The sequence below is a fragment of the Salmo salar genome, chromosome ssa12, assembly GCF_905237065.1.
Source record: "Salmo salar chromosome ssa12, Ssal_v3.1, whole genome shotgun sequence".
Lineage (NCBI taxonomy): Eukaryota > Metazoa > Chordata > Actinopteri > Salmoniformes > Salmonidae > Salmo > Salmo salar.
The window spans coordinates 23,120,943-23,130,949 of NC_059453.1; the positions used below are offsets into that span (position 1 = coordinate 23,120,943).

At 40.1% G+C, this 10,007-nt stretch overlaps 1 protein-coding gene across 2 annotated transcripts; it reads right to left on the reverse strand.

Moving 5' to 3' along the window:
* Nucleotides 1-2,447: 2,447 nt before the first annotated feature.
* LOC106589910 (tetraspanin-1) lies at nucleotides 2,448-8,700 on the reverse strand. 2 transcript variants are annotated; one of them, XM_014180362.2, is made up of 8 exons: nucleotides 8,558-8,700; nucleotides 6,596-6,677; nucleotides 4,731-4,946; nucleotides 4,233-4,307; nucleotides 3,899-4,006; nucleotides 3,534-3,668; nucleotides 3,259-3,351; nucleotides 2,448-2,977 (listed from the first exon to the last, which is right to left on the reverse strand). In XM_014180362.2, the coding sequence occupies exons 2-8, from the start codon at nucleotides 6,650-6,652 to the stop codon at nucleotides 2,924-2,926; spliced, it is 738 nt and encodes a 245-aa protein (XP_014035837.2). In that variant the 5' UTR covers nucleotides 6,653-6,677; nucleotides 8,558-8,700; the 3' UTR covers nucleotides 2,448-2,923. The 2 variants fall into 2 exon arrangements, with proteins under 2 accessions (XP_014035837.2, XP_045547049.1); XM_045691093.1 differs by lacking the exon at nucleotides 8,558-8,700 and adding an exon at nucleotides 7,444-7,737.
* Nucleotides 8,701-10,007: the final 1,307 nt, after the last annotated feature.

The window sequence follows — 10,007 nt, forward strand, 5'->3', positions numbered from 1 at the left end:
AAATACAGACATGCCAAGCTTGTAGCGTCATACCCAAGAAGACTCGATGCTGTAATCGCTGCCAAAGGTGCTACAACAAAGTACTGAGTAAAGGGTCTGAATACTTATGTAAATGATATAAGTTTTTATAAATATTTTAGCTTTGTCATTATGGGGTACTGTGTGTAGATTGAGGGGGAAAAGCAATTTAATACATTTTAGAATACGCCAGTAACGTAACAAAATGTGGAAAAAGTCAAGGGGTCTGAATACTTTTGAAAGGCACTGTATATAGTATGATATGTTACATTTTGTAGGGTATGTATTAATTTAAGGATGTCCACCACCCAGTTCGTGTGATATGTTACAAATTACAATAAAACATACAATATGTTACAAAATATAGCTAGGTGGCTAACATTAGCTAGCTGGCTAATGTTAGCTAGGCTAGGGGTTAGGATTAAGGTCAGGGAAATGGTTAGCTAAAATGGTTATGGTTAGCTAAAAGGGTTAGGGGAAGGGTTATCTAACATGTTAAGTAGTTGCAAAATAGCAAAAAAGTAGTAAGTAGTTTCTAAAGTTGTCCGTGCTGAGGTTCAAACTCTCAACCTTTGGGTTGCTAGACATTCGCCTTATAAGCCCACCCAGTCAACCACCCTGCTTTCATTTAATTAACCCTCTGTTATCCTGTTGGGGCAAGGGGGCAGTATTTGCACGGCCAGATAAAAAACATACCCGATTTAAACTGGTTACTACTCTTGCCCAGAAATGAGAATATGCATATAATTAGTAGATTTGGATAGAAAACACTCTAAAGTTTCTAAAACTGTTTGAATGGTGTCTGTGAGTATAACAGAACACATATGGCAGGCCAAAACCTGAGAAGATTCCATACAGGAAGTGCCCTGTCTGACAATTTGTTCTCCTTCTGTGGCATCTCTATCAAAAATACAGCATCTCTGCTGTAACGTGACATTTTCTAAGGCTTCCATTGGCTCTCAGAAGGCGCCAGAAAATGGAATGACGTCTCTGCAGTCTCTGGGCGAAAAACAGCAGGAGTTTTTGTGAGTGGTCAGGCAGGGAACAATGACACTGGAGATGCGCGTCCACGAGACGACTCCATGTTTTTCTTTCAGTCTTTGAATGAATACAACGTCACCCGGTTGGAAAAATAGCATAAAAATTGATTTTAAACAGCGTTTGACATGCTTCGAAGTACGGTAATGGAATATTTTGACATTTTTTGTCACGAAATGTGTTCGCGCGTCACCCTTCGGATACTGACCTGAACACACAAACAAAACGGAGCTATTTCAATATAACTATGGATTATTTGGAACCAAAACAACATTTGTTGTTGAAGTAGAAGTCCTGGGAGTGCATTCTGACAAAGAACAGCAAAGGTAATCCAATTTGTCTTATAGTAAATCTGAGTTTGGTGAGGGCCAAACTTGGTGGGTGTCAAATTAGCTAGCCGTGATGGCCGGGCTATCTACTCAGAATATTGCAAAATGTGCTTTCGCCGAAAAGCTATTTTAAAATCTGACACCGCGATTGCATAAAGGAGTTCTGTTTCTATAATTCTTTAAATAATTGTTATGTATTTTGTGAACGTTAATCGTGAGTAATTTAGTAAATTCACCGGAAGTTTGCGGTGGGTATGCTAGTTCTGAACATCACATGCTAATGTAAAAAGCTGGTTTTTGATATAAATATGAACTTGATTGAACAAAACATGCATGTATTGTATAACAATGTCCTAGGAGTGTCATCTGATGAAGATCATCAAAGGTTAGTGCTGCATTTAGCTGTGGTTTTGGTTTTTGTGACATATATGCTTGCTTTGAAAATGGCTGTGTGATTATTTTTGGCAGGGTACTCTCCTGACATAATCTAATGTTTTGCTTTCGCTGTAAAGCCTTTTTGAAATCGGACAATGTGGTTAGATTAATGAGAGTCTTATCTTTCAAATGGTGTAAAATAGTCCTATGTTTGAGAACTTTGAATTATGACATTTTGTGGTTTTAAATTTGGCGCTCTGATTTGTCACTGGCTGTTGAATAGTGTGGGACACTTTCGTCCCACGTACCCTAGAGAGGTTAAGTAACCATACCAAAAGTAACATATCATACTAATTTGCGTTTCACAGATTTACATTTACTATGTTACATCTAGTCTGAGACCAGGCTGTCAATACAGGTAAAAGTGATTCATATCATAAAATAAAAATACTAACAAAGACAGGAGGAAGGAGAATGAAAAGAGTAGCTCATTAAAATCATACATTAAAAGTATCTTCTTGTCTTCAGCAGGGATTTAAAAAGAGGCACTAAATCTGCAAGTCTGATCTAAAAAGTAGCCCAGTAGCCCAGAAGCCAACTTTAGGTGAATATGATTGAGAAACTATTGCAAATAAGAACATGTTTAATTTCCTCGTAAAGAATGGAACAAGAAATAAACAAGTCAGATTGAATGTGGTCATTTCTAAACTTCAATATTTATATGTACAAAATGAGACACTCTATATCCATTCAAGACAGTTGAATAAAAAGGAAAAAAAAGTCTTGCCAGTTAGAGCAAGTGTAAAGCAATCACCTTCTCAAAACTTCATACATTCATGTAAAGTCTTCAGCTTGAGCAAGAAACAAATAAGGATACAGAGATAAAGGAATCTAAATTACACATAAATAAGTACTGAATGCATACAGTAGGCCCTATACAGTATATGTGCACAGATATTATTGATATACCATGGAGGTGATCGATTCACAACAGGGTTTTGAACAAGGCTCCTTCCTCTCTTGTTTTTCTTTTATAATTGAAATATTTTAATAATCTTTGGTGTTTGAAATTAAACATGTCGACTGAAGGTGTCAAGGTGAGGCAATGATGATGATTAAACAGGCGTGGTCATGGATGGTCCTGGATGTCGCGGTCCTCAGTGCTACTTGTTACCAATCTGTTGGTAGAGAACCATTGACACCACCATGGCAGCAATCTGAAACGATGACAGGTCACAAGTGTTAAGGGAATATAATGGATACATTCCAAATGGCACCCTAATCCCTTTATAGTGCACTACTTTTGACCAGGACCCAAATGTTATCCTAATCCCTTTACAGTGCACTACTTTTGAGTAGGGCCCAAATTGCAGCCTATTACCTTTAAAATGCACTACTCCTGAAGAGGGCCCATAGGGCTCTGGTCAAACGTTGTGCACTATGTAGGGAATAGGATGCTATTTGGGATGGAGATAGTATTGTAACAGGTGTACTGTACCTCAAGAGCAGCGATGCCCAGTCCAACAGCTCCAATGATGACAGCGTTGTCCTCGATCAGGTTCAGCAACATGGTAAAGCAGCCAGTGACATTCTGGGGAGGAAACAGTACTCCAGTATTAGAATTAGACACACAAACACAGGCTATTAAATGTAAAACCTAGCCAGGGGCAGGAGTTTTTCATGACTATGTGACCCAACCAAGTGTAAGGAAACCCTCCTGGTCTAAACACAGCACATCGGATGACCCTGTATTGTACTATTAGATATCTGTACCGAAGTTTCAGCAGCAGCAGTTGGACAGGTTGTAGTTTTACTACAACATGTTGATGGGTACATAGGGTTAGTTGAGATCTCTTGAAAAGGGGATCCATTGAAGTCTGTGTAATTGCGGTATCCACAGCACTTGAACTAGGAGGGAAGCACAGACACACAAATCATTATGACATGGTAGCATCTACAGAACACAGTAATCAACTAGCTTAGCCAAGCACCACTGCCTTCTCTGAAACCTGTAAATAATCTGCATAAGAACATATGCATTTATTGAGTACACAAAAGTGCGCTAATAACATCCACTGGCAGAGTGGCAGTAAATTCACTAGTTAATGTAGTAGTATGAATGAATGAATTAAGTATACCTGTTCCATGGTGCCATTCCATAGTGAAGTCAGGCTCTCATCCTTCCCATAGTCTTTTTTAATCGTGGCAACAACCTTCTCACTAAGGTCCTCAAGAACTTCCTTAGCCTAAAACATACAAAACAGAACACAAACCCATTTCCACAAATTCAGAGAAGCTTTACTGTCCCAACATTAGGCAATTTGATTTACTACTGTATAAAAACTGTTTTCATCTGCCAATATGAACAAAACCACCACCTGCACAGCCAAATAAAGTTTCAAACGTTCCCCCTATTTACTAATTAGTGCACTGCTTTTGACCAGGGCCCATACAGTGTTAATAACTACCTACCAGTGGTTGGAAGACGAGGACCACCACGCACCCAGCCACCTCTGCAATGAATATGATCAGGATGATGATAAAGAACTGGAAAGGAACAGACATGTATACAGTGGTTAAGGGTTTGATGGGAAAAAATAAAAAAATAAACAAGGAGTCAAAATTATGACCAATATGATGGCAGGTCAAGATGATGTTAAGGAACTGGAACGAAACAAAATGGCGACAGACACGCATACAGTGAGGGCTTCATAACAAAGCAAAAGGTAATGGGTCAAAACTATCACATTAGATCAAAGGTCAAAATTCTATAAATATATCATGGTGTATATCAACAAAGAAAGTCATTTTACACAACAACAACAGAAAATACAAACCAAAAAAAAGTAACAAATAATGAATTCATCTTTCCATACCAGTATGTAAATTCGAAAAATAAACAGAGTAAAAGTCAAGTTGGTATTTGTATTAATTCTGAATATTTATGTTCAATGGTCAAAGATGACACACCAGCATCAGCATACACCTGGACTCCTTCATGGCTCCACAGCACCCTAGGAAGCCCATGATCAGCAGGACCCCTCCGACCCCAATGAGCAGGTAGGCCACGTTAGCCAGCTGGCCCAGTTCTACTGGGGCGTCCTTAATGTTGTCTAACACTCCCAGGAGAGAGCCACTGTCCACCTTCACCCACACCCCCACCGCCAGGATGGCCACACCCGCCAACTGATACACACAACAGGGAGGTGGGAGAGAGAAAGAGGAGAAATAGGGGGAGGGGATAGTTTTAGTGTTTGGAACAATGTTGATGAAGAGTACAGGGAGTATACTTTGAATATTCTTTGAAAACTCTAAACCATATCATTAGAATGCGTCGTGGAGTAAAGGTGAATATAAGTGAGGCAAATGTCAACATCATACAAAATACGGTCATCTCTGCAACCATTACCTGTACAATGTTTGAAAGAAATCCCAAACCCTCAGTAATTAGCGAGTATGACAAGGCAGGTTATTCATCTGCTTACTGTGACTAAAAATGACATACAATATTAATTCTGAGTAAATTATAACCAGATCGAGTATATAAACTCAGCAAAAAAAGAAATGTCCCTTTTTCAGGACCCTGTCTTTCAAAGATAATTCATAAAAATCCAAATAACTTCACAGATCTTTATTGTAAAGAGTTTAAACACCGTTTCCCATGCAGTGTAGTCCACTGTCGCTGGACTACACAGGACTGGAAAAATTTGCTCTTCACTGATGAGTCGTGGTTTTGTCTCACCAGAGGTGATTGTCGGATTCGCGTTTATCGTCGAAGGAATGAGCGTTACACCGAGGCCTGTACTCTGGAGCGGGATCGATTTGGAGGTGGAGGGTCCGTCATGGTCTGGGGCGGTGTGTCACAGCATCATCGGACTCAACGCTGTGCGTTACAGGGAAGACATCCTCCTCCCTCATGTGGTACCCTTCCTGCAGGCTCATCCTGACATGACCCTCCAGCATGACAATGCCACCAGCCATACTGCTCGTTCTGTGCGTGATGTCCTGCAAGACAGGAATGTCCGTGTTCTGCCTTGGCCAGCGAAGAGCCCGGATCTCAATCCCATTGAGCACATCTGGGACCTGTTGGATCGGAGGGTGAGGGCTAGGGCCATTCCCCCAGAAATGACCGGGAACTTGCAGGTGCCTTGGTGGAAGAGTGGGGTAACATCTCACAGCAAGAACTGGCAAATCTGGTGCAGTCCATGTGGAGGAGATGCACTACAGTACTTAATGCAACTGGTGTCCATACCAGATACTGACTAACTTTTGATTTTAACCCCCCCCCATAAACTTGTTCAGTTTGTCTCAGTTGTTGAATCTTGTTATGTTCATACAAATATTTACACATGTTAAGTTTGCTGAAAATAAACGCAGTTGACAGAGAGAGGAAGTTTCTTTTTTTGCTGAGTTTAGGTAAAGTGTTCCTCAATACACAAATCTATCCTCACAAAGATATGACTGTCATTTATGGTCCCTGTGGAACTTGGATGTGACACATTCTTGTTCTGAAGTGCACTTTCTTATCCTGTTGGCTCTCTGAATGACCTTGAAAATATCTAAGGGGTCATTGACCCTAACAGGTCAGGAGGCTTGGGTTCAAAATGGCGTTTATGTGGACATCTACAAGTCCAGAGTGCTAAAGAGGAAAGGGGAAGTGATAACTTAATTCAAAGCCATCAAACTCCTTTCAGTACTATAAAACCTTAGTGAACTTAACAGTATATTATGCTAAAAACAGAAGCGTTCTATAGACTGTTTTGGTGTTAGTATTCTGATGGAATATAGGAGATGGGGGATAATTGAATGTTAGCTGAATAAAAGTTTAAACTTACAAAGATGGCTCCATTGAAGATGAACATCATAATCTTGAGAAACCCGGAGCAACACATCTTTGCCGTCTGTTGTTTCCTTCTCCTGAAAAACAGGAGTTCGACAGAGTTTAGGAGATACACTTGGACATACAGAATATTTAGTCAGTTATGGTTTCAGGCTAGTGTGTGTGTGTGTGTGTGTGTGTGTGTGTGTGTGTGTGTGTGTGTGTGTGTGTGTGTGTACATAAAACTGTAGAGTTGTAACTAGACAGTCAACCTGCCTGGTTACAAGACCACAGGATGTTATACCAGGCTTGTCTGAGTCATGTTACAATGATATAGGGCCTCCATGCCAGCATCCATATTAGTTACACATTAACCAGGAAGAAGGAGACGGTTATGGGGCCAAAGCAATGCTCTCTAAATTTAGCATTTTATTTGTTTTCATGTAGAAATAAACTGGGTTTGGAGTTGAAATGAACAATCAGAAAAGATAACCACTGAACCAACATTTCCATTTTGTAAAGCTGTGTTGTTTGCCAGCCAAATTCTAAGATTTACCAATCACAATATCGCTAGCTTCCTTATTTCAATTGGCAGTGCAACACCCCTCAAAAACCCTTAGACTGGTAATACGGATCACACCTCGCAAGACAGTACCAGTCCATCTCTTTTACTTGAAGTCGGAGCTACTTGGCAGATAACTGTTAATTAATGGGTCCTGGACAAAAGTAGTGCACAAGATATGGAATAAGGGTCATTTGGGACACACTCAGAGTTGATGTTTTATTACTAGAGGTATTTTACAGGCATTGGTATTATTGGAACAGTCAAGGAGTCTTATCAGAATCTTCCTGGCAGTCACTGACCTTCAGTAGCATAGAAAACACCTCCATGAGATACAGACACTTAGTTATCAAGACCCATAATAGCTTTATGGTCCGCTTCTTCAGTAGCTTGTTGGCTTTCGTGGGAATTGGAAAAGTATCACTGGACGGGTCCAAGCCTAGTTGATTTGGCCAAAGTTGTCTAGTGTAGCCTATTGTACTTTATTATCATAGCAAAGGCTCCACAACACACACAGACATATAATTTTGAATTATTATGTCAATCCTGTATTTGTTTATACCCTCTTCTCTAGTAGCTTGCTGGCTTCCCGTGAACTGGAGAAGTGTCCTTGGATGAGACCAAGCCTAGTTTTAATTGCCAGAATGACCAGGTTGTTCCTTATTGCTGTTTATGCGTCACTGTCTTTAGTGTACTTTGACAACTTTAACCTGGTACCCACAGGGCCATAAACATCCCCGTGACCAGGAAATAACAAGATTGAGAGGCAGAATGTTACCAGACTACATGTTCTTAAAACAAAGGTAAGGGTGAGTTTCCCAGACTAGGATTACATCTAGTCCTGGACTAAAAAGCATGTGTCTATGAAACTGGCCCTAAATGTGACCTATCAACAACACCATCCCAGGAGTCTCAGTTTCTCCTCTAGCTACATGACTAGTGTATGAGAATGCAGCAGCACCATCAACATATTAACAAGTCATTAATAAGTTGCCATTTGATCTCATGACTGTTAGAACTTTAATGTGAACCAGTCTTTCATCCATTGGGCAAAGTTCTCCCCTTAGATACAGGGAGGTTCAAACAGCAGCAACCTGATTCATGTTAATAAGTCATTTATTAATTCCAAAAATCATCTCCCTTCTTACAGACAAAAAAAAAATGATTTTTTTATACAATGTATCAGCTAAATAGAACAATTTCCCTGGATGTATAGGGTCTGACTTTCTTTTGCAAATTAGATGCAAATGTGACCTGTGTCACAAAATGTATTACATTGAGTATTTGTTTATTTACTGAAGAAAGTACTGGTTTTCATGGAGTTTTTATGTAGCACATCAGACAAGTATGATTATATCATTCAAGTTTGTGTATAGTGGATTATTTTTAATGGAGTAGAAGAATTGAGTCTCTTACCTGTGCTGAGGTGATGACTGTTGAGGTCTAAGAGGAGTGTTCGTCTCCAACAAGTTTCTATCTGGCCCTTTATCCTCACCCACCCCCACAGGTCTCACACACACACACACACACACACACACACACACACACACACACGAGGGGAGGGAGTAAGTGACCAACGCACCACTGATTGGCTTCTAGTGTAGGACAACTTCCTGGAGGCTAAAGTCCTACTAGAGGGAACTTTATGACGGAGGTGAAAACACACACACACACACTCTCTAGAGGGTGAAAACACGACTATACAGTGCATTCAGAAAGTATTCAGACCCATTTACTTTTTCAAAATGTTGTGACGTTACAGCCTTATTCTAAAATGGATTCAATAAAACAATTCCCTCAATCTACACACAATACCCCATAATGACAAAACGAAAACAGGTTTTTTATAAATGCTTGCAAATAAAATACAGAAATACCTTATTTACATAGGTATTAAGCATCTTTGCTATGAGACTCAAAATTGAGCTCAGGTGCTTCCTGTTTCCATTGATCATCCTTGAGATGTTTTTACAACTTGATTGGAGTTCACCTGTGGTAAATTCAATTGATTGGACATGATTTGGAAAGGCACACACCTGTCTATGTAAGGTCCCACAGCTGACAGTTCATGTCAGAGCAAACACCAAACCATGATGTCGAAGGAATTGTCCGTCGACGTCAGCCAGAGCCCGGACTTCAACCCGAACAAACATCTCTGGATTGACCTCCCACAGTGGTCTAAGGCACTGCATCTCAGTGCTAGAGGTGTCACTACAGACCCTGGTTTGATCCCGGTCTGTATCACAACCGGCCGTCATCGGGAGTCCCATAGGGTGGTGCACAATTGGCCCAGCGTCATCCGGGTTAGGGGAGGGTTTGGCCATCATTGTAAATAAGAATGTGTTCTTAACTGACTTGCCTAGTTAAATGAAGGTTAAAAAATATAAAAATACCTAAAAATAGCTATGCAGTGACACTCCCCATTCAACCTGACAGAGGTTGAGAGGATTTGCAGAGAAGAATGGGAGAAACTCCCCAAATACAGGTGTGAAAAGCTTGTAGCGTCATACCCAAGAAGACTCGAGGCTGTAATCGCTGCCAAAGGTGCTTCAACAAAGAAGAGTAAAGGGTCTGAGTACTTATGTAAATATTATTTTCAGTTCCTTTTAATACATTTGTAAATATGTCTGTTTTTGCTTTGTCATTATGGGGTAGCGTGTAGATTGAAGGAAAAAAACAAATTTAATACATTTTATAATAAGTCTAATGTCACAAAATGTGGAAAAAGTCAAGGGGTCTGAATACTTTCCGAATGCACTGTATGCTGAACTTGTCACATTCCTCTTCAGGATCTATTGAACCTCAAGAAGACAAAGTATTTCAAACTCCCTTTCCTTCAAAAGGTATGGTATTGCACTCCCACAAT